General features: G+C 38.3%; 1 protein-coding gene across 1 annotated transcript in view; it reads left to right on the top strand.

Moving 5' to 3' along the window:
- RNF24 (ring finger protein 24) overlaps positions 1-26,177 on the top strand; it is a 108,851-nt gene that overhangs the window by 73,355 nt on the left and 9,319 nt on the right. Inside the window, exons 3-4 of the mRNA XM_068987600.1 lie at positions 10,742-10,784; positions 12,833-12,874. Coding sequence (XP_068843701.1) covers positions 10,742-10,784; positions 12,833-12,874 — 85 coding nt within the window. The remainder of the gene's footprint in view (positions 1-10,741; positions 10,785-12,832; positions 12,875-26,177) is intronic.

Consider the following 26,177-nt stretch of genomic DNA (forward strand, 5'->3'; position numbering starts at 1 on the left):
ACTACCAGACTCCAAAATTTGTTACAAAGGTCCAGTACTGATTAAAGACAATCTCTTTAACAAGTGGTGCTGGGAAAACTGGTCAACCACTTGTAAAAGAATGAAACTAGATCACTTTCTAACACCGCACACAAAAATAAACTCAAAGTGGATTAAAGATCTAAACATAAGACCAGAAACTATAAAACTCCTAGAGGAGAACATAGGCAAAACACTCTCTGACATACATCACAACAGGATCCTCTATGATCCATCTCCCAGAATACTGGAAATAAAAGCAAAAATAAACAAATGGGATCTAATTAAAATTAAAAGCTTCTGCACAACAAAGGAAACTATAAGCAAGGTGAAAAGACAGCCTTCTGAATGGGAGAAAATAATAGCAAATGAAGCAACTGACAAACAACTCATCTCAAAAATATACAAGCAACTTATGCAGCTCAATTCCAGAAAAATAAACGACCCAATCAAAAAATGGGCCAACGAACTAAATAGACATTTCTCCAAAGAAGACATATGGATGGCTAACAAACACATGAAAAGATGCTCAACATCACTCATTATCAGAGAACTGCAAATCAAGACCACAATGAGGTACCGTTTCACACCAGTCAGAATGGCTGCGATCCAAAAGTCTACAAGCAATAAATGCTGGAGAGGGTGTGGAGAAAAGGGAACCCTCTTACACTGTTGGTGGGAATGCAAACTAGTACAGCCACTATGGAGAACAGTGTGGAGATTCCTTAAAAAATTGCAAATAGAACTGCCTTATGACCCAGCAATCCCACTGCTGGGCATACATACTGAGGAAACCAGAATTGAAAGAGACACGTGTACCCCGGTGTTCATCACAGCACTGTTTATAATAGCCAGGACATGGAAACAACCTAGATGTCCATCAGCAGATGAATGGATAAGAAAGCTGTGGTACATATACACAATGGAGTATTACTCAGCCGTTAAAAAGAATATATTTGAATCAGTTCTAATGAGGTGGATGAAACTGGAGCCGATTATACAGAGTGAAGTAAGCCAGAAAGAAAAACACCAATACAGTATACTAACACATATATATGGAATTTAGAAAGATGGTAATGATAACCCTATATGCAAGACAGCAAAAGAGACACAGATGTATAGAACAGTCTTTTGGACTCTGTGGGAGAGGGAGAGGGTGGGTTGATTTGGGAGAATGGCATTGAAACATGTATACTATCATGTAAGAAACGAATCACCAGTCTGTGTTCGATACAGGATGTTTGGGACTGGTGCACGGGGATGATCCAAAGAGATGATATGGGGTGGGAGGTGAGAGGTGGGAGGGGGGTTCAGGATTGGGAACTCATCTATACCCATGGTGGATCCATGTCAATCTATGGCAAAACTAATACAGTATTGTAAAGCAAAATAAAATCCATGAGTCCATGCTGATATAAACAAATGAGGGAGAAAGGGCATCTTTTCCTTACAGAATAATCCCAGTTAATGGACAAGGAATTAGGAAACCATGAAACCACCACTAGGCAAACAATACAGAATTGTTGCAAGCAAGATGTCTTAATGCTAAAATCAGTGGGCACAAGCTTGAGAAAAAATTAATTTTCATAATTTCAACATCTCTCCCCCAACTGATACTGATATTTGCAACTGGTGTCGATCAGTTGCAAAGGGGAAAATATTAACTTTACGATGGGGAGACCCAGTAGACACTGCCATAACCAAGTGATCATGTTTGATACATCAGAATCCTGAAAAACAAGGAAAAACTAAGGAACTGTCACAGATTAGTAAAAGCTAAAGAGATGTAACTAGAGGCAAGCTGGGATCCTGAATTGGATCACAAGATAGGAAAAAAATATTAGTGAAAAAACTGGTGAAATTCAAATGAAATCTGTTTGGTTAATACTGCTACTGCTAAGTCACTTCAGTCATGTCCAACTCTGTGCGATCCCATAGATGGCAGCCCACCAGGCTCCCCCGTCCCTGGGATTCTCCAGGCAAGACTGGAGTGGGTTGCCATTTCCTTCTCCAATGCATGAAAGTGAAAAGTGAAAGTGAAGTCGCCCAGTCGTGTCCGACTCTTTGCGACCCCATGGACCGCAGCCTACCAGGCTCCTCTGCCCATGGGATTTTCCAGGCAACAGTACTGGAGTGGGGTGCCATTGCCTTCTCCTTAGTTAATACTGTATGAGTATTAATATCAAAATATCAGTGTTAATTTCCTGCTTTTGATCATTGTACTGCAGTTGTGTAAGATGTGAATATTGGAAAACTAGGGAGAGAAGTATATGCGAACTATGACATTTTTTGCAGCTTTCCTGTAAGTCCAAAAAAAATTTTTTTTTTAAACTGGCATGGTAGTGACACAAGGTGCATTAGTTTCCCAGGGTTTCTGTAACAAAGAACCACAAGCTAGATGGCTTAAAACAATAGAAATGTATTAATCTCTTATAGTTCTAAAGGCTAGGAGTTCAAAATTAAGGTGTTGGCAGGGCCATGCTATCTCTGAAGGCTACCTGGGGAGGATCTTTCCTTGCCTCTTCCTAGTTCCTAGTGGTTATCAGCAATCCTTGATGTTTTTTGACTGGAGGGGCATCACTTCTGTTTCTGCCTTTGTCTTCACCTGGCCTTCTTCCCTGTGCCTCTGTATGTCCTCTCATCTTCCTCTAAGAACAACAGTCATATTGGGTTTATGGTCCACCTTCATCATAATATGACCTCATTTTAACTAATATAGTCTGCAAAAATTATATTTCCAGTTAAGGTTACATTCTGAAGTAGTTTTATATTAATTTTGAGGGGTCTCTGTTCAATCTAGTACACAAGAATTGACAAATAAACCAATGGGACAGAACAGAAACTCTAGAAACAGAACCACATTCTAGTCTGACTTAAACAGCAGATACATCATGGCAACACAGTGGGGAAGGATCTTTTCAATAAATGAGTCAAATGAAAATCTGCATCTGGGTAAAAAGAATCTTGACCTCTACCTCATGTCATACATACAAATTTCAGATGGATCATAAACCTAAATGTGATAGGTAAAAAAAATTATTTTCACAGTACACACACGAGATTATCTTCATGATCTGGAGGTTGAACAAGATTTCCTTAACTGCACACAAAAAGAACCAATGTCATTGCAAAGAGTTTATAAACAGGGAAGAGTTCATGAACTGGTGCATGGGTGCTCAGTCATTGTCCAACTCTTTGCAACCCCATGGATTGTAGCCTGCCAGGCTCCTCTGTCCATGGCATTATCCAGGCAAGAACACTGGAGTGGGTTGCTATTTCCTCCTCCAGGGGATCTTCCTGACTCAGGAATCGAACCTGAGTCTCCTCCATCAGCAGGCAGATTCTTTATCACTGAGCCACCTGGGAAACCCAACTGGGCTTATTAAATTAAAAGCTGTTGTTCATCAAAAGATAACATTAAGAGAATGAAAAAAGCCATAGAGTAGGAGAAAATAATTGCAGTACCCAACAAAGGACTTGCATCTAAAATATTTAAAGAACTTCTACAAATCAATAAGGAAAAGACAGTCAACTCATTTTCTTAAATGGACAAAATACTTGAATAGGCATTTCATAAAAGAATATATCCAGGCAGCTCTCACCTTCTGAGTTGGCCCACACTCTATCTGTGGAGTGTGTTTCTCTCTAAATAAACCCACTACTTACCGATTACTTTCTCTCACTAAAGTCTTTCTGCAATGAAACTTTAAAGTCTCATTGTAATGAAGCAGAGCTTCATTACATCCAGAGACGAGATGTGATCTTGAAACCAGGCAGGGCCCTATGGGGCTCCCAAGGATGGAGGCCTTTCTGTCTCCCATTTCTTTTTATTTAATTTATTTATTTTTTGGTTGAAGGATAACTGCTTTACAGAATTTTGTTGTCTGTCAAACATCAACATGAATCAGCCATAGGTATACATATGTCCCCTCCCTGTCTCCTGTTTCTTGTAGGCAAGACTTCAGTCTCCCATGACCTTCCCTGAGTTCCAAAGGGTGGATTAAAACAGATGCTAATCAAAGGAGGAGCAGCAGCGGAGAAACCAGTGAGGCAAGATTAAAGGGACCAGAGAAGCCCATCAGGATTAGGAGACCCATCACCTGAGATGAGATTAAGTGAAAGTCTCTCATGTCTGACTCTGCAACCCCATGGACTATACAGTCCATGGAATTCTCCAGGCCAGAATACTGGAGTGGGTAGCCGTTCCCTTCTCCAGGGGATCTTCCCAACCCAGGGACAGAACCCAGGTCTCCCCATTGCAGGTGGATTCTTTACCAGCTGAGCCACCAGGAAAGCCCAAGAATACTAGAGTGGGTAGCCTATCCCTTCTCCAGCAGATCTTCCCGACCCAGGAATCAAACCCAGGTCTCCTACATTGCAGGATTATTGAGATTACAGAAGTGCAAGCCCTGCTCACACCCTAATCTTGTTCAATACCACCTTTGAGCCCTTATAAAAACCCTCATCAAGTTCTCTGGGGTTGAGACACATAGTTTTTCAAGGCAGAAACCTATCCTGTCTCCCTCTGCCTGACAAAACAATAAAGCTATCCTTTTCTGCTTCACTGCCCTGCCTCAAAAAGAAGTATCCAATCAGGCAACAGGCATATGAAAGGGTCCTAAACGTCATTTGGGAAATGCAAAATTAAAACCAAAATGAGAGGGTACTTCTCTGGCAGGCCAGTGGTTAGGACTTCACCTTCTAATGCAGGGGATGTGAGTTCAGTCCCTGGTCAGGGAGCTAAGATCCCACATGCCTTGTAGCCAAAAAACCAAAACATAAAACAGAAGCAATATTCTAACAAATTCAATTAAGATTTTTTTCAAAAAGTTCACATCAGGGACTTTCCTGGCAGTCTAGTGGTTAAGACTCCCCGCTTCCACTGCAGGGGAATGCTGGTTCAATCCCTGGTCAGGGAACTAAGATCTCACATGCCGCATGGCCAAAATAATAATGATAATAATAATTTATATATATATATATATATTAAAAAGTCTACATCAAAAAAAAAGAAAAAGAAAACCAAAATGAGATACCACTGAACACTCACCAGATTGGCCCAAAAGTTTTATTTTTATTTATTTTTTTTTTTACAAGGGAGAAATTTTTCTCAAGATTTACAGGGAAATCTCCTGTGCTCGGGGGGTGGGGGCAGTGAATAGTTTGAAGTATGGGATAGTTTTTCAGAAATGCCATTTTTATTACTTGCAGACGGGCACAGTAAATATGCTAGGCTAACAAAATGTTGCCAGGGTGTTTTGCCAAATATAGATCTCTGTGTGAATGTATCAGAATGATAGGTAATTAACTTTTATTAATGATACATCAGTGTGAGCTCTGAAAATGTTTAAAACTGTTTATTCCCTTAAGTGGTTTCACAAGTACCTTTGTCTCTAGACTCTTTTTTTTTTTTTATTTTTACTTTATTTTACTTTACAATACTGTATTTGTTTCGCCATACATTGACATGAATGCACCATGGGTGTACATGCGTTCCCAAACGTGAACCCCCCTCCCACCTCCCTCCCCATAACATCTCTCTGGGTCATCCCCGTGCACCAGCCCCAAGCATGCTGTATCCTGCATCGGACATAGACTGGCGATTCGATTTTTACATGATAGTATACATGTTTCAATGCCATTCTCCCAAATCATCCAACCCTCTGCCTCTCCCTCTGAGTCCAAAAGTCCGCTATACACATCTGTGTCTTTTTTGCTGTCTTGCATACAGGGTCATCATTGCCATCTTTCTAAATTCCATATATATGTGTTAGTATACTGTATTGGTGTTTTTCTTTCTGGCTTACTTCACTCTGTATAATCGGCTCCAGTTTCATCCATCTCATTAGAACTGATTCAAATGTATTTTTTTAATGGCTGAGTAATACTCCATTGTGTATATGTACCACAGCTTTCTTATCCATTCATCTGCTGATGGACATCTAGGTTGTTTCCATGTCCTGGCTATTATAAACAGTGCTGCGATGAACATTGGGGTACACGTGTCTCTTTCAATTCTGATTTCCTCAGTGTGTATGACCAGCAGTGGGACTGCTGGGTCATAAGGCAGTTCTATTTGTAGTTTTTTAAGGAATCTCCACACTGTTCTCCATAGTGGCTGTACTAGTTTGCATTCCCACCAACAGTGTAAGAGGGTTCCCTTTTCTCCACACCCTCTCCAGCATTTATTGCTTGCAGATTTTTGGATCGCAGCCATTCTGACTGGTGTGAAGTGGTATCTCATTGTGGTCTTGATTTGCAGTTCTCTGATAATGAGTGATGTTGAGCATCTTTTCATGTGTTTGTTAGCCATCCATATGTCTTCTTTGGAGAAATGTCTATTTAGTTCGTTGGCCCATTTTTTGATTGGGTCGTTTATTTTTCTGGAATTGAGCTGCATAAGTTGCTTGTATATTTTTGAGATGAGTTGTTTGTCAGTTGCTTCATTTGCTATTATTTTCTCCCATTCAGAAGGCTGTCTTTTCACCTTGCTTATATTTTCCTTTGTTGTGTAGAAGCTTTTAATTTTAATTAGATCCCATTTGTTTATTTTTGCTTTTATTTCCAGAATTCTGGGAGGTGCATCATAGAGGATCCTGTTGTGATGTATGTCAGAAAGTGTTTTGCCTATGTTCTCCTCTAGGAGTTTTATAGTTTCTGGTCTTACATTTAGATCTTTAATCCACTTTGAGTTTATTTTTGTGTGCGGTGTTAGAAAGTGATCTAGTTTCATTCTTTTACAAGTGGTTGACCAGTTTTCCCAGCACCACTCGTTAAAGAGATTGTCTTTACTCCATTGTATATTCTTGCCTCCTTTGTCAAAGATAAGGTGTCCATATGTGTGTGGATTTATCTCTGGGCTTTCTATTTTGTTCCATTGATCTATATTTCTGTCTTTGTGCCAGTACCATACTGTCTTGATGACTGTGGCTTTGTAGTAGAGCCTGAAGTCAGGCAAGTTGATTCCTCCAGTTCCATTCTTCTTTCTCAAGATTGCTTTGGCTATTCGAGGTGTTTTGTATTTCCATACAAATCTTGAAATTATTTGTTCTAGTTCTGTGAAAAATATCACTGGTAGCTTGATAGGGATTGCATTGAATTTGTAAATTGCTTTGGGTAGTATATTCATTTTCACTATATTGATTCTTCCGATCCATGAACATGGTATATTTCTCCATCTATTAGTGTCCTCTTTGATTTCTTTCATCAGTGTTTTATAGTTTTGTATATATAGGTCTTTAGTTTCTTTAGGTAGATATATTCCTAAGTATCTTATTCTTTTCATTGCAATGGTGAATGAAATTGTTTCCTTAATTTCTTTTTCTACTTTCTCATTTTCAGCGTATAGGAATGCAAGGGATTTCTGTGTGTTGATTTTATATCCTGCAACTTTACTATATTCATTGATTAGCTCTAGTAATTTTCTGGTGGAGTCTTTAGGGTTTTCTATGTAGAGGATCATGTCATCTGCAAACAGTGAGAGTTTTACTTCTTCTTTTCCAATTTGGATTCCTTTTATTTCTTTTTCTGCTCTGATTGCTGTGGCCAAAACTTCCAGAACTATGTTGAATAGTAGCAGTGAAAGTGGGCACCCTTGTCTTGTTCCTGACTTTAGGGGAAATGCTTTCAGTTTTTCACCATTGAGGATAATGTTTGCTGTGGGTTTGTCATATATAGCTTTTATTATGTTGAGGTATGTTCCTTCTATTCCTGCTTTCTGAAGAGTTTTTATCATAAATGGATGTTGAATTTTGTCAAAGGCCTTCTCTGCATCTATTGAGATAATCATATGGCTTTTATTTTTTAATTTGTTAATGTGGTGAATTACATTGATTGATTTGCGGATATTGAAGAATCCTTGCATCCCTGGGATAAAGCCCACTTGGTCATGGTGTATGATCTTTTTAATGTGTTGTTGGATTCTGATTGCTAGATTTTTTTGAGGATTTTTGCATCTATGTTCATCAGTGATATTGGTCTGTAGTTTTCTTTTTTTGTAGTATCTTTGTCAGGTCTTGGTATTAGGGTGATGGCGGCCTCATAGAATGAGTTTAGAAGTTTACCTTCCTCTGCAATTTTCTGGAAGAGTTTGAGTAGGATAGGTGTTAGCTCTTCTCGAAATTTTTGGTAGAATTCAGCTGTGAAGCCGTCTGGACCTGGGCTTTTGTTTGCTGGAAGATTTCTGATTACAGTTTCAATTTCCGTGCTTGTGATGGGTCTGTTAAGATTTTCTATTTCTTCCTGGTTCAGTTTTGGAAAATTGTACTTTTCTAAGAATTTGTCCATTTCTTCCACGTTGTCCATTTTATTGGCATATAATTGCTGATAGTAGTCTCTTATGATCCTTTGTATTTCTGTGTTGTCTGTTGTGATCTCTCCATTTTCATTTCTAATTTTATTGATTGGATTTTTCTCTCTTTGCTTCTTGATGAGTCTGGCTGATGGTTTGTCAACTTTATTTATTCTTTCAAAGAACCAGCTTTTGGCTTTGTTGATTTTTGCTATGGTCTCTTTTGTTTCTTTTGCATTTATTTCTGCCCTAATTTTTAAGATTTCTTTCCTTCTACTAACTCTGGGGTTCTCTAATTCTTCCTTTTCTAGTTGCTTTAGGTGTAGAGTTAGGTTATTTATTTGACTTTTTTCTTGTTTTTTGAGGTATGCCTATATTGCTATGAACTTTCCTCTTAGCACTGCTTTTATAGTGTCCCACAGGTTTTGGGTTGTTGTGTTTTCATTTTCATTAGTTTCTATGCATATTTTGATTTCTTTTTTGATTTCTTCTGTGATTTGTTGGTTATTCAGAAGTGTGTTGTTCAACCTCCATATGTTGGAATTTTTAATAGTTTTTCTCCTGTAATTGAGATCTAATCTTAATGCACTGTTGTCAGAAAAGATGCTTGGAATGATTTCGATTTTTTTTAATTTATCAAGGTTAGATTTATGGCCCAGGATGTGATCTATCCTGGAGAAGTTTCCATGAGCACTTGAGAAAAAGGTGAAATTCATTGTTTTGGGGTGAAATGTCCTATAGATATCAATTAGGTCTAACTGGTCTAATGTATCATTTAAAGTTTGCGTTTCTTTGTTAATTTTCTGTTTAGTTGATCTGTCCATAGGTGTGAGTGGGGTATTAAAGTCTCCCGCTATTATTGTGTTATTGTTAATTTCCCCTTTCATACTTGTTAGCATTTGTCTTACATATTGCGGTGCTCCTATATTGGGTGCATATATATTTATAATTGTTATATCTTCTTCTTGGATTGATCCTTTGATCATTATGGAGTGGCCTTCTTTGTCTCTTTTCACAGCGTTTGTTTTAAAGTCTATTTTATCAGATATGAGTATTGCCACTCCTGCTTTCTTTTGGTCTCTATTTGCGTGGAATATCTTTTTCCAGCCCTTCACTTTCAGTCTGTATGTGTCCCTTGTTTTGAGGTGGGTCTCTTGTAAGCAGCATATAGAGGGGTCTTGTTTTTGTATCCATTCGGCCAGTCTTTGCCTTTTGGTTGGGGCATTCAACTCATTTACGTTTAAGGTAATTATTGATAAGTATGATCCTGTTACCATTTACTTTATTGTTTTGGGTTCGGGTTTATACACCCTTTTTGTGTTTCCTATCTAGAGAATATCCTTTAGAATTTGTTGGAGAGCTGGTTTGGTGGTGCTGAATTCTCTCAGCTTTTGCTTGTCTGTAAAGCTTTTGATTTCTCCTTCGTATTTGAATGAGATCCTTGCTGGGTACAGTAATCTGGGCTGTAGGTTATTTTCTTTCATCACTTTAAGTATGTCTTGCCATTCCCTCCTGGAAGATTGGCCAAAAAGTTTTAAACTGACCTTACCAAGGTGTGGCAAACATGTGGAACAACTAGAACTTTCATGTATACTACCTACCCATAGGAGTAAAATTTGTACAAGCACTTTGGAGCAGCAGTTCTACTCCTAGGTATACACTCAACAGAAATGAGTCTATGTGTCCACTAAAAGACATGCAGAAGAATTTGTATAGCAGCTTTATTTGTAATAGCCCCAAACTGAAAGTAACCTAAATATTTGTCAACAGTGAAATGGATAGTTTCATATTTATTCATAAAATGGAACACTGTGTCAGTCAAAAGTAACAATTACTGCAGCAACATGGATGCATTTCTCAAGTAATTGTTGACTGACAGAAGTCAACACAGAAAAGTATACACCAAATGATCCATTTATGTGAAGGTCAAAAACAATCATAGTTAATCTACAGTGATAAAAATTAGGAGTTTTAGGGGTGAATGTTGATTGGGAAGAGTCATTCAGGGATGCTGGAAATGTTCTATGTACTGATCTGGGTGATAAACTAGTGTGTATAATTATTTTTTTAATATGTGTATTCTTGAGTCTTTTGTTCATTATTAGATGTATATTATACTTCAATTTTTAATTAAGAAAAATGTGATATATTAAATATTATAAATAGAAAAAGAATTGAGGCTTCATTAAAATATTTTAGATTTTGTTTTAATGAGATTGTACTTGATCTTATATGTTTGGATAATGTTTTATGGTTCACTGGTCTCTTTCTCATAACATAGTAGTGGGTATGTCATTTGAGTGTATTCTAGAATAAAGATTCTAGATTTTAAACCATAAATGATACAAATTAGTACCAAAAATAGGAAGTTTAAAATTTTTTTCAAAGTCATATGGAAATCTCAATATTGTATTGCTCATTTCTGTCTTTTAGGCTAAGACATCAAGCACACAAAGAATTTTATGCCTACAAACAGGTGAGAGAGATTTACTTAAGACTAGCTTTGATCTTGTTTTTCACCAAATAATGAGGGCTCAGATTTCCACGCATATTTTGAACTGAAACTGGATTTGCTTGTGTTCATTTTAGCATTTTGCTTGTCAGTTTGCAGTACAATACACTTCACTTTAAGTATTCTTAAGTATTACTTGAAGTTATTGAGAGTTCAAATGATAAAATAATACAATTTAACAGGGAACTCTGGCAAACATTTTGCTAAAGGGAAATGTTGTAGCTTAAAATCCTAAAGTTACTATTATTCTAATGGAGTTCAGAGATCCAGTAAATGAATTTTTTACCTTCCTCCTTGTTAAAAGACATACTAGTTCCTTGGAGGTAACCAGTTGTATTATACTGATCTCATCTCCTCCCCTTTTACTTTAAATATTAATTCACATCATACCACTGAGAAGTCCAGATACTTCTGTCATTGTTGTTAATTCCTTGCCCTTAGTACTGTCCCTTTGGCTATTTGTTCTTTAAGGTAATAAATCTAGCTTTTCTTGAAGGCCCGTAAAAATTTTTTTTTTCTTCCATGTTGAAATTATTTTTGTCATTCTTAGTAGTTTGGGAGGGGGGAAGAAGGGAGGGCACAAACTTCAGTTTATTTGGGTCTTTACTCTTGCTGATACTGATGTTACAGAACCATGTCATCATTTTAGAATTACATATCTTTTTGTCCATCTTTTGTCTGTGTTGCTTTGAAATCTGAGCTCATTGGTGAGTTCCTTAGATGTCCACACTGATATTCATAGGTAACCCCACTCTTCTCCATGGGTCCCATAGGATTCATTTACAGAGATAAATGTCTTAGTTTTCTAATGGAATGAATCTGTTTGTCTCAATTTTGTCTCAAATTGTTTTTTGAGAAACCTTTATACGGTTTTCCACAGTTAGTGACTGCACCAACTTACATTCCCACCAACAGCATAGAAGAATTCCCTTTTTTTCCACACCCTCTCCAGCATTTGTTATTTGTAGATTTCTTAATGCTGGCCTTTCTGACTGGTGTGAGGTGGCACTCATTGTAGTTTTGATTTGCATTTCTCTGATAATTAGTAATGTTGAGCATCTTTTCACATGACTGTTGGCCATCTGTATGTCTTCTTTGGAAAAATGTCTGTTTAGGTCTTCTGTCCATTTTTCAATTGGATTGTTTTTTATTACTGAGTTGTATGAGTTGTTTATATATTTTGGAAATTAAGCCCTTTTCAGTCACATCATTTGTGACTGAAATGTCAGTTGTGACACACATTTTCTCCCAGTCTGTAGGTTATCTTTTCATTTTGTTTATGGTTTCCTTTGGGCTTCTCAGGTGACTCAGTGGTAAAGAATCTACTGACCAATGCAGGAGACAGGGATTTGATCCCTGGGTTGGGAAGATGCCCTGGAGGAGGAAATGGCAACTCACTCCAATATTCCCATGGACCAAGGAACCTGTTGGGCTGCTGTCCATGGGGTGGCAAAGAGTTGGACACAATTGAGCACGCATGCATGCATGCAGTCTCCATAAAGTTAGGTTAGGGACAACACCTGGATGAATTTCAAGCCCATTTATATAACTCTAGATAGAGCTAAAGTTTTCTGAGGATAGTGATGTGTAATAATAAGCAAAGCTTCAAAAATTAAGGTTGACCTTACCTTTCATTCTTTTACAAATTACCAGTCAGTCCCATGAGTCAAAACTGTTTTACCAAATCATGAGATAAGCAATCTCATTTACTTTCCCCCCATATTAGCAATTACTCCAGATTGGTGTGTATTAATGTTGTCTCCCAGAATTTAATCTGTTCTCAAAGAGATTTTAAAATTGCCTGTAAGAATATTTCACCATTGCTCAAGTTAAAAGAATATTGCTGAAATGTTCTGTCTCAAACTGTAAAAGAGATTCTTCCCATTACTGAAAATGAGGTGATATGAGCTATATACACAAGAATATAAAAGAAAAATATTTGTGAGTAAAATGAGACATATTTTAAATTACAGATATAAACAGGCATAAAAGCATACATTTTTGTCTTACAGGTTATATTAAAAGAAAAAGTAAAAGAACTGAATTTGCATGAGGTAAGTTGCCTATAAGTGTTTTAATCTGTTCTTGAGTATATCTGGGGGCTTCCCAGGTGGCTCAGTAGTAAAGAATCCGCCTGCTAATACAGTAGACATGGAAGACTCATGTTTGATCCCTAGGTCAGAAGAGCACCTGGAGTAGGAAATAGCAACCCACTCCAGTATTCTTACCTGGAAAATTCCATGGACTGAGGAGCCTGGTGGGCTACAGTCCATGGGGTTGCAAAGAGTCAGACACAACTGAGCACACACACCACCACTGAGTATATTCTAATAGAAATGGTATGCTGTGGTATGCTGAAACATCTTTATTTTCAGAAGCTGGGGAAAAAAATAGGCTTATTTTGATCAGCTTAATATAATATTTCAGGGTGAGGTCACATAAAAATCCATTTTGTAAAGACTTACAAGAGAGTAAAATAACTCATTTTTAATGGGGTTGTTGCCAACATAAGATTTCATAGCAGCAGGAATGCTGCTTTCTGTCCATACTATGTGAGTAGGAGACAGATCTAAACAAGTTTTTCCTACTCAAGGTGACTTGCATTAATTTCACTCTTAAAAATGTTCCCAGTTTTTTCTTACCAATGCCACAAAAAAGGCAGTGATTGCTTCATGACAGTGAGGATTTGGTGAGGTGAGATGGAAAGATAGAATGGGGAAGAACATACAAGGAGAGATAAGAACTCTTGCAGTTACCTAGTGATGAGGTTGTGGGGTTGGGATATTCACTATGTTGTTATGCTTTCTAAATTAAATGCAAAAGTGTGTGTGTGTCCTGCTGTACACCTTAAGACAAATAATCTATAATAATTCTTGTTTATTTTATTCCTGTGTTGCCTCTGATTATAAATGTTCAGAATTTTTATTTTTAGAGCCCTATCTCTTCCACCCTGAGTTTTTTAATTGGTGTTTAAAGTAAGGACTTGAAAAGCTTCACATTATAATACTTATGTTTTATATAACCTAACTGTGGTGAAGCTACATTGCCAATCTCTTCAAAGAGAGTTAATTTCTTAAAGTATTTGAATAATAATAAAAATAATGATTTATATTATTGTTGAACACTTTGAAGTCATCTGCTGCTTTTTTGGGCTTCCCTGGTGTCTCAGACGGTAAAAAGGAATCTGCCTGCAATGCAAGAGACCTGGATTCATTTCCTGGATCAGGCAGATCCCCTGGAGAAGGGAATGGCAACCCATTCCAGTGTTCTTGCCTGGAGAATTCCATGGACAGAGGAGCCTGGCAGGCTACAGTCCATGGAGTCGCAGAGTTGGACACAACTGAGCAACTCACACACACACTGCTTCTTTGCTCTTTCTGCATATATTTTATCAAAGAGTTGATATGGTACACCATCCTCATTGCATAGTGGTGAGTATCCCCGCCTGTGATGCGGGAGACCAGGGTTCCCCATCTGGGAGGCAACACGCCCTTTGGGCTTCCCTGGTAGCTCAGCTGGTACAGAATCTGTACAGCATTTCAGAACTAATCATGGATTAAACTCAAGCATCAGTTAGTATTTGACTTTAAAAATTTTCCCACAACAGTAATAGAAAGTGATCCTCTTCCGTTTGGGGTCATTTTGATGACCATAATTGAAAAGATCAAATTCTAACACACATTAACAATATTGAATAACCATGTTTGTCAGGAATAGAAGTCTTCCTTATTGGTTTGACCCATTAGTTTAGAATCTTTATCCTGAATAAGTACATTGTGGTGTATCATTTTGTATCAGAATTGTTATCCCAGCTGCACCTATCAATTCCAGTTTCACTGTAACTAAGAAAACCCATCCTGGCTGTACAGCTGTTTTCAGAGGACGATTATATATTTTTCACAATTCATTTGGTTCTTTTTGGATGCATTTCTTTGTGTTGAAACTATTTTTTGTCAAACTTCTTTGTGTTGTTTGAATCTGTGGATACAGATGAACTAAAGATACAAAGGAACCATGGATACAGAGGGCTAACTAGAAATTATACATGGATTTTTCAAGTGCATGGAGGGTCAGCACCCATAGCCCCCTGCGTTATGTTCCAAGGTCAACTGTAATTTTAAAAGTTACTGAATACATAAAACATATCAGACATTGTAATAAACCATGGAGACACAAAGAAATATAACTAATCTCTGCTTTTAAGACATTACCCATCTGTTACAGAAGACTATAAATGAGAGTCACACAAGAGTGTACAGAAGGGTGCCTTGTGTTATCTGAAGTAACAGTGAGAAGCTCTTGAGGGGTCCACTATTGCACAATTGCTTCTTCTTGGCTTTTGCTCCCCTAATGGAACCTTCCTGGGACCTGCAGACTCAGCTGCCCAAACACCACCCACTCCTCCAACTTCTTAGACCACTCTACAGCTACAATTATTTATATCACTTTTTGTTTACATTGTTCTACCAGTCTAGGAGTCAAGCAACACTCAACATGTGAAACTAAGGAGATGATGTGTACATATTAAAATTATGAGAATATATTGCCCTTCTGTAAAGAAAAAATACCTTCTTTTAAAACCCATAGCCTTCCTTGTTTATCTTTTCTTCCTCCATCTTTTAACAGAGACATAGATCCAGAGAAACAGATTTCTGAGAGAAAATAATAGGACAGTCATGTAAGTGGGATAATAAATTACATCTAATGGAATTTTGGTATCAAGAGAAACAGAAAGGTGCCCTGGAAGCTGTGACACACTGGGGAATGCAAGGTCTTGTGTTAAAGAAATTGTCAGCACTCAGCTCCAGGGAAATATAGGCCAGCTTTCGCCAGATCTGAGTTTTAAGAAAAGCCCGAGAGCCTTGTCATTTGCATTTAGTCTTTGATTTGTTCACTACAGTATCCCCAGATCTGGTTATGGTGAGTGGTTGCTTTCTCTATTAAATCTTTTTTCACCTTTATCAAAAATCAAAGGGCCATATTTTTATGAGTCTATTTCTGTATTCTGTATTCTGTTCTATTGATTTTTGTGCCTATTTCCCTTCACCAGTACCACAGTTTTAATTATTGTACCTTTATAGCAAGTCTTAAAATCAGGTATATGATTCCGCCAACTTTATTTTTTTTTACCAAAACTGTTTTAGCTGGTCTAGTTCCTTTGCTCTTTCATGTAAATTGTAGTAGCAACTTGTCTATAACTACACACACACAGACACAAACATCTTGCTTTTTTATTATTATTTGCATTAAATATGTAAATCAGTTAGGGGGAAATTGGCATCTTTACTATGTTGAGTCATCTAATCTGTAAACACATTATGTCTATTTATATTTGAAAGTGTTTTTATAAACAGCATATAGTTATGTTTGTTAATCCACCCTGCCAATCTATCTTTTAATTGATGTGCTTAGACTATTTATGTTTAATGCAATTATTGCTATGTTTGGACCTAGGTGAACTCTTTTTTATCACCTGCTTTTCCCCCTCTTTTTTATTCCTTTGTTTCCCTTTCCTACCTTCTTTTGGGTCATTTAAACATTCATAAAATCATATTATGATTTTATCTTTTTGTATAATTTTGTAGTGGTTGCTTAGGGATTACAAAATAAATACCTAGAATCAGTTTTTTAGCACTTCAGTTGCAGTGTAGAAACCTTCCCACCATATAGATCTTTACTTTTACCCCTAAATACAGTAAGTATATAGCATCTATATACATTGAAAATCCCATCAGACAGTGTTGTATTTTTTACTTTCAACCATTAGATATATTTTAAAGAATTCTGGAGGGGAAAAATAGTTTGTTGTTCCAAGTTTCCTTCTTATGTAATTTTCCTTCTATCTGATGAATCTGGTTTAGCAATTCTTTTAGAGCAGATCTGCTGGCTATGAATTCTGTTACTTTGCTTTCAGCTGAGAATATCTTCATTTCACCTTTATCCCTAGGTTGACATTTCTTTTCCCTCAGCACTTTTAAAATGTTGTGCCTCTTCCTTCTGACCTCTGTGGTGTCTGATGAGAAAAACGTAGTCATTCAACTCACTGGTCTCCTGTCAGTAATGTGTCATTTTTCTCAGGCTGCTTTCAAGATTTTTTTCTTTGCCTTTTGTTTTCAACATTTTGATTATGATTTGTCTCAACATGGATTTCTTTGGGTTTTTCCTATTTGGAGTTTACTCAGCTTCATAAATATGTAGATTTGTCTTTCACCAAGCTTTTTAGCTATTATTTCTTCAAATATTTTTTCTGTATTGTACTCTTTCTATCCTGCCACTCTCCCAGAGAAGGCCCCATCCACCTTCTGTGGCCATGTGGGCCAGTCAGAACCTTAGGCCTGTATCTACAACATTACAATACAGTGATACAGACATTTATGTAGCTTCCAAATTTGAGCACGTTTGGGTCCATTCCCTTTTCTGTTAGGGTGATATTGCATAAAGGAAAGGAGAATCTACTTCCTGCATCTCAGCAGCTAGGATCCTAGCTGCACAAGGACCAGGAAAACTCCTGGGTCAGGCAGAGAGTGAATGAGGAGTCATGTAGCAAACATGCTATGGCCTTGCTCTACCTTAGTTTCCACAGGAAGAGACTCTAGGAAGGTAACCCCATGAAGTCGCCCCTTGTGTAAAAGGAAGTTAAAAACATCTTTTCCGGACTTCCTTGATGGTCTAGTGGTTAAGAATCTGCCTGCCAGACAAGTTCTTTACCACTAGCGCCACCTTTAATATCTATATACATATACATACACATATATATAAAAAACTGAGTCACTTTGCTGTATACCTGAAACACTGTAAATCAACTATATTTCAATTTTAAAAATTAACATTAAAAAAAATTTTAGGGACTTCCGTGGTGGTCCAGTGGCTAAGACTCTATGCTCCCAAAGCAGAGGGTTCAGTCCCTCTTGAGGGAACCAGATCCTACAGGTCACAATTAAGACCTGGTACAGCCAAATAATAAAATAAATATTTTTTAATTAAAAAAAAAAAAAAGAATCTGCTGTCAATGCAGGGGACACAGTTTGATCCCTGGTCCAAGAAGATCCCACATGCCACAAGGCAACTCAGCCCATGCAGCACCACTACTGAGCCCAAGTGCCACAACTGCTGAAGCCAGAGTGCCTAGAGCCCATGCTCTACAAGAGAAGCCACAGCAGTGAGAAGTCTGCACACCACAGCTAGAGTAGCCCCCACTCACTGCAACTAGAGAAAGCCCCTGGGCAGCAACAAAGACCCAGCACAGCCAAAAATAAATGAAATAATTTTTTTTTTTAAGAGTATCTTTTCCTTCTCACTTTCCCACAAGCCCACTCCTTTCCCTTTGGTCCAGTGAGGAGGTGACTCTGTTGCTACAAGTTTTGCCATCTCCCTTTCTTATGTGGGAGGAGATTTTAAACCCACTCATCTTTCTGAGATTACTGATCAATCTTCTTATAAATCACATTACTGAAATTTATTTTTAAATTATAAATACTTAGAACCCAACTGAGGTTTGTCCCAAGTTTACATTGTAAACAAATTGTTTAAAAAGAAAAAAAGCCCAAAGCATGTATGGGGAACTGACAATATTCAGGACCCTAGAGACTGAGTGAGCAGAGTATATTCCTTCCCTTCCCTCAGAGCACTGTTCCCACAGGGGAGAAAGTCATAAGCCAGTGAGGCTAGGACAGTATGGGCTGAGAACACGGATACATGAAGGCCATGGAAGGGCCTGCCCATCAGCCATGTGTAGGTTGCTTTCATAGCTTTCAGATTCCAACATTAAATGACACCTCTGAATTGGGAATGCTGCCTTTGCAAATATATGATTATCCTTGTAACTATTCAAGGAAAAGTATAATAATTATTGTCCACTACCACCGTCAAAGAATGATTGTCTATTTAAAAGAAAATCATTTTGGCTAAATTACATAAGCTGTGGGTCATTTTCATTGTAGGACATTGTCTTCCCCATGTGACTCTCCATTCCCTAGCTCACATTTGAGGTAAATTTACAGATTGTGTCAGCACCTTGGAAAATGTCAAGCCCTTCCTTCTTGGGCATCTTAGGGACCATGTACTCTGTGAGCACTACAAAATTAGTCTTCTGCCCAGTGTGCTGTGGCCCCCAAAGCCATTTTCCCTTGATGTTTGTTTTATTTATGAGTATAATGTCAATGTTAAAAAAAATGTAATCATGTATTCCAGGTGGCAAGATTACCAAGATGTCTGTTTCTTCATATAGTTTATCTCAGGAGCAAGGGAACTCACACTATAAAAAAATTAGGTTAGGTAAGGTAAGTGTTATTCCTTGTTTTGCTTTTATAGCAGTTGAGGTTTTAAAAAGTTGAAGAGAATGGACATATCCTCCAACTTCTGAGTGTGGAGAAAAAAAGGTGGCCCTCTATCTTTTTTAGTCTGGAGCCTTCATGTTATGATGCCCCTATTGTACCCACAAACTTGAAGCTTCTGCTGTTCCCCAAGCTGCAAAAATTACTCTGGAATGCCAGCTCCCTTCTATTCTCTGAAGAGCTGTCAGTTAACTTGCTATTGACTAGTGGATTTTTGCCAAAACTAATGCCTGTGGCTGGTGATTTTTATTTTGGCTGGCCAAAAATCAGTTCTGTTGTCTCACTAACACTTTTCAGGTTATTACATTCAATAGTTACACCTGACACACCTGTAAAGTCTTCTGCAGCACCACAAGCTTCATTTTCACTTTCCATATCAGAATCAATCACTAAGGTTTTTGTCATTTTTGTTGGCCTAAAAAGAGAACAAAAAGCAAAGGAGAAAAGGAAAGATATAAGCATCTGAATGCAGAGTTCCAAAGAATAGCAAGAAGAGCCTTCTTCAGTGATCAATGCAAAGAAACAGAGGAAAACAACAGAATGGGAAAGACTAGAGATATCTTCAAGAAAATTAGAGATACCAAGGGACCATTTCATGCAAAGATGGGCTCAATAAAGGACAGAAATGGTCTGGACCTAACAGAAGCAGAAGATATTAAGAAGAGGTGGCAAGAACACACAAAAGAACTGTACAAAAAAGATCTTCACGAACAAGATCATCACAATGGTGTGATCACTCACCTAGAGCCAGACATCCTGGAATGTGAAGTCAAGTGGGCCTTAGAAACCATCACTACGAACAAAGCTAGTGGAGGTGATGGAATTCCAGTTGAGCTATTTCAAATACTGAAAGATGATGCTGTGAAAGTACTGCACTCACTATGCCAGCAAATTTGGAAAACTCAGCAGTGGCCACAGGACTGGAAAAGGTCCGTTTTCATTCCAATCCCAAAGAAAGGCAATACCAAAGAATGCTCAAACTACCGCACAATTGCACTCATCTCACATGCTAGTAAAGTAATGCTTAAAATTCTCCAAGTCAGGCTTCAGCAATATGTGAACCGTGAACTTCCAGATGTACAAGCTGGTTTTAGAAAAGGCAGAGGAACCAGAGATCAAATTGCCAACATCCGCTGGATCATGGAAAAAGCAAGAGAGTTCCAGAAAAACATCTATTTCTGCTTTATTGACTATGCCAAAGCCTTTGACTGTGTGGATCACAATAAACTGTGGAAAATTCTGAAAGAGATGGGAATACCAGACCACCTAACCTGTCTCTTGAGAAACCTCTATGCAGGTCAGGAAGCAACAGTTAGAACTGGACATGGAACAACAGACTGCTTCCAAATAGGAAAAGGAGTACGTCAAGGCTGTATATTGTCACCCTGCTTATTTAACTTCTATGCAGAGTACATCATGAAAAACGCTGGGCTGGAAGAAGCACAAGCTGGAATCAAGATTGCTGGGAGAAATATCAATAACCTCAGATATGCAGATGACACCACCCTTATGGCAGAAAGTGAAGAGGAACTAAAGAGCCTCTTGATGAAAGTGAAAAAGGACAGTGAAAAAGTTGGTTTAAAGCTCAACATTCAGAAAATGAAGATCATGGCATCTGGTCCCATCACTTCACAGGAAATAGATGTGGAAACAGTGTCAGACTTTATTTTGGGGGACTCCAAAATCACTGCAGATGCTGATTGCAGCCATGAAATTAAAAGATGCTTACTCCTTGGAAGGAAAGTTATGACCAACCTAGATGGCATATTCAAAGGCAGACATTACTTTTCCAACAAAGGTCCATCTAGTCAAGGCTATGGATTTTCCAGTGGTCATGTATGGATGTGAGAGTTGGACTGTGAAGAAAGCTGAGCACCAAAGGATAGATGCTTTTGAACTGTGGTGTTGGAGAAAACCCTTGAGAGTTCCTTGGACTGCAAGGAGATCCAACCAGTCCATTCTAAAGAAGATCAGTCCTGGGTGTTCTTTGGAAGGAATGATGCTGAAGCTGAAACTCCAGTACTTTGGCCACCTCATGCGAAGAGTTGACTCATTGGAAAAGACTCTGATGCTGGGAGGGATCGGGGACAGGAGGAGAAGGGGACGACAGAGGATGAGATGGCTGGATGGCATCACTGACTTGATGGACATGAGTTTGGGTGAACTCCAGGAGTTGGTGATGGACAGGGAGGCCTGGCGTGCTGCAATTCATGGGGTCACAAAGAGTCGGACATGACTGAGTGACTGAACTGAACTGAATATTCATATCTGAATTAGAAGTGTATTCTGAAAAATCATCTTCTGATACACTATTATATATGTTGCACAGACAACAGAGAAAGTATCTGCATAAAATTTACTGGAAAATTCTTATTTACTCAAAATTTCACAATGTGTCATTTTTGAAAATTTTATGGTAACAAACTTGCATTTATAACATACACAAAGTTGGAAGAAAAACCCAACAGAGCAAAATGTGAATGATCATGACAATCTTAAGTTGTATAATGAACCCTTGATCAATTTTAAACTCTAACAACTTCACATGGTAATGTTAATTGTATCACTCTCAAAAAATGTATTAATACATCTCCTGTCAATAATGTTCAGGTAACAAAAGATGAATTAATATATCTCTAGTCAATAATGTGTTAAGGACCTTTCTGCCTTTTATCATGTAAAACAAATGGACTCAAGTATCTATGCAATGACCAATCAGTAAACGTATATCCTAGCCCAATTTCTGACAGAGCTGATAGGATCTATTCTTTGACTTTGAAAAATGAAGAGTGATTTCCTGTCTCATTTTGTAAGGCCAGTATCATCTTGATATCAGGACCAGTCAGTGATATCATAAAAAAGAAAAAAGCTCCAAATCAGTATCACTTATGAATATAGTTGCAAAAATCTTCAACAAACACCAGGAAACCAAAATCAGCAGCATATAAAAAGGATTATAATTTGTCCCAGGAATACAGAGTTGGTTCAACAAAGGAAAATCAGTCAATGTAATACACCCAATTGATAGAATAAAGGGGTAGGGAGAACATATGACCACCTGAATAGATGCAGAAAAAGCATTTGACAAAATTCAACATTCTTTTTTTTATGATTTTTTTTATTTAAATTTTATTTTTTTACTTTACAATACTGTATTGGTTTTGCCATACATTGACATGAATCCACCACAGGTGTACCTGAGTTCCCAACCCTGAACCCCCCTCCCACCTCCCTCCCCATATCATCTCTCTGGGTCATCCCAGTGCACCAGCCCCAAGCATCCTGTATCCTGTATCAAACCTAGACTAGCAATTCGTTTCTTACATGATAGTATACATGTTTCAATGCCATTCTCCCAAATCATCCCACCCTCTCCCTCTCCCACAGAGTCCAAAAGTCTGTTCTATACATCTGTGTCTCTTTTGCTGTCTCGCATATAGGGTTATCATTACCATCTTTCTAAATTCCATATATATGTGTTAGTATACTGTACTGGTGTTTTTCTTTCTGGCTTACTTCACTCTGTATAATCGGCTCCAGTTTCATCCACCTCGTTAGAACTGATTCAAATGTATTCTTTTTAATGGCTGAGTAACACTCCATTGTGTATATGTACCACAGCTTTCTTATCCATTCCTCTGCTGATGGACATCTAGGTTGCTTCCATGTCCTGGCTATTATAAACAGTGCTGCGATGAACATTGGGGTACACGTGTCTCTTTCAGTTCTGGTTTCCTCAGTGTGTATGCCCAGCAGTGGGATTGCTGGGTCATAAGGCAGTTCTATTTGTAGTTTTTTAAGGAATCTCCACACTGTTCTCCATAGTGGCTGTACTAGTTTGCATTCCCACCAACAGTGTAAGAGGATTCCCTTTTCTCCACACCCTCTCCAGCATTTATTGCTTGTGGACTTTTGGATCGCAGCCATTCTGACTGGTGTGAAATGGTACCTCATTGTGGTCTTGATTTGCAGTTCTCTGATAATGAGTGATGTTGAGCATCTTTTCATGTGTTTGTTAGCCATCCGTATGTCTTCTTTGAGAAATGTCTATTTAGTTCTTTGGCCCATTTTTTGATTGGGTCATTTATTTTTCTGGAATTGAGCTGCATAAGTTGCTTGTATATTTTTGAGATGAGTTGTTTGTCAGTTGCTTCATTTGCTATTATTTTCTCCCATTCAGAAGGCTGTCTTTTCACCTTGCTTATATTTTCCTTTGTTGTACAGAAGCTTTTAATTTTAATTAGATCCCATTTGTTTATTTTTGCTTTTATTTCCAGTATTCTGGGAGGTGGATCACAGAGGATAAAAATACTCAATATACTAGGAGCAGAAGGGAGCCTCTGCAACTTGATCAAGGTTTCTATGAAAAACCCACAAATAACATCATACTTATTGAAAGACTGGAAGCTTTTCCTCCTAAGAGGAAATTAGACAAGGATGCCTACTCTAATTGCTTTTATTCAACATTATACTGGAGGAGTCAAGCCAGAGCAGTTGAGCAGGAAAAAGTACTAAAAGGCAACCAGATAGGAAGGTAAGGAGTAACACTGTATTTGTATATGATTTTGTAGCTACAGAAACCCCAAAAGAATCTACCTAAAATCAAGAGATAAATGAGTTCAGAAATTTTTCAGAATAAAGATCAATATACAAAATCAGCTTTGTAGTGGCAATGAACAATCTGAAAATGAAATTAAGAAAACTATTCCAATTATAATGGCACCAAAAAGGGTAAGATTCCTGGGAATGAATTTGACAAAAGAAAGATGCTCAGACTTGTACACTGAAAACTATAAAACATCATTGAAAGACATTAGAGAAGACATAAATGAATGGAAAGACTTCCTGTATCCATGACTTGGAAGACCTACTGTTTTGGGTTTGTTTGTTTTTTCTGCGCTGGATGTCTGCTGCAGGTTTTCTCTAGCTGTGGCTACTCTCTGGTTACAGTGCACAGGCATCTAATTGCAATGGATTCCCTTGTGGCAGAGCACAGGCTCTAGGGCGCTCAAACTGTGGTGCACAGGCTTAGTTGCCCTGTGGTATGTGGAGTCTTCTCAGACCAGGGATCGAACCTGTGTCCATTGGCAGGTGGATTCTTAACCACTGGACCACCAGGGAAGTCCTTACTATTGTTAAACACAGCAGTATTCCCCCCAAATATTTACAAAATCAGCACAACTCCTATCAAAATCACAGCTGCCCTTTTTTTGTAGAAATTAACAAGCAGAACTTAAAATTCACATGGAAATGCAACAGTCCCAAATGGCCAAATACAATCTCAAAAAGGAAGAGAACTGGAGGATTCACACTTCCCAATATCAGAACTTACCACAAGCCTACAGTATTTAAGACAGTGTGATACAAGCAGATGGATAGACATAAAAATCAATGGAATAGAATTGAGAGTTCAGAAATAAACCAATACATTTATGGTCAATTGATTTTCAACAAGGGTGCCAAGACATTCAAGAGGAAAAGAACAGTCTATTCAACAAATGGTGCTGTAGATTGGTTCAAGGTGGTGGAGCAGAAGGACATGTGCTCATCTCCTCCTGCAAAGAGCACCAGAATCACAACTGGCTGTTGAACAACCATCTACAGGAGGATGCAGGAACCCACCAAAAAGAGATACCCCATGTCCAAAGACAAAGGAGAAGCTGTAACAAGATGGTAAGGAGAGCTGCAGTCACCATAAAATCAAATCCCATCCTCATGGGGTGAGTGACTCACAAACTGGAGGACAATAATATCAAAAAAGTTTTCCTACTGTTATGAAGGTTCTGAGACCTATGTCAGGCTTCCCAGCCTGGGTATCTGGCAAAGGGACTAGGAATCCCCACAGAAACTGACTTTGAAGGCCAGTGGAATTTGACTACAGAACTTCCACAGAACTGGGGGGAACAGAGACTCCACTCTTGGAGGGTACAAACAAAATCTTATGTGTGCTAAGACCCAGGGGAAAGGAACAGTCACCTCATAGAAGACTACCTGTTTAGTGCTGGAGGGTCTCCTGTGGGTTGGCCATGGCTCACTGCAGGGATAGGGGCACTGGGAGCAGCAGTCCAAAGAGGTGCCCCTTGGCACATGAGCCCTCTTGGAGTTCACCATTAACTCTAGCTTATAGACTCCAGGACGGGGTCACCTCAGTCCAAAAAACTGCCAGGGAGGGAGTACAGCCTCACCCATCAGCAGACAACCAGACTAAAGTTTTACTGAGCACAGCCCTGCCCACCAGAGCAAGACCCAGTTTTTCCACCTCTAGTCCCTCCCATCAGGAAGCCTATACAAGCCTCTTAACCTCATCCACCAGAGGACAGACAGAATAAGCAAGAACTACAGTCCCACAGCCACCAAAACGAAAACCACATCACAGAAAGTTAGTCAAAATGAAAAGGCAGAGGTTATGTGCCAGATGAAGGGACAAGATAAAAGCCCAGAAAAACAACTAAATGAAATGGAGACAGGCAATCTTCTAGAAAAAGAATTCAGAATGATAGCTTAGACAATCCACAGTCTCAGAAAAAGAATGGAAAAGATCCAAGAAATGTTTACCAAAGACCAACAAGAACTACAGAATAAACAAACAGAGATGAACAATACACTAGAAGGATCAACAGAATAACTGAGCAGAAGAATGGATAAGTGACCTGGAAGACTGAATGGTGGAGATCACTGCCACAAAGCAGAACATAGAGAAAAAAAAATGAAGACAGCCTAAGAGACCTCTAGAACAACATTAAATGCACCAACGTTAGCATTATAGAGGTCCCAGAAGGAGAAGACAGAAGACTCGAGAAAATATTTGAAGAGCTAATAGCTGAAAACTTCCCTAACACGGAAAAGGAAATAGTCAACCAAGTGCAGGAAGCACAGAGAGTCCCAGGAAGGATAAACCCAAGGAGGAACACACTGAGACACACAGTAATCAAACTGACAAAAATTAAAGACAAAATATTAAAAGCAACAAGGGAAAAACAACAGATAGCATACAAAAGAACTCACATAAGGTTATCAGCTGATT

The sequence above is a fragment of the Capricornis sumatraensis genome, chromosome 15 (assembly GCF_032405125.1).
Source record: "Capricornis sumatraensis isolate serow.1 chromosome 15, serow.2, whole genome shotgun sequence".
NCBI lineage: Eukaryota > Metazoa > Chordata > Mammalia > Artiodactyla > Bovidae > Capricornis > Capricornis sumatraensis.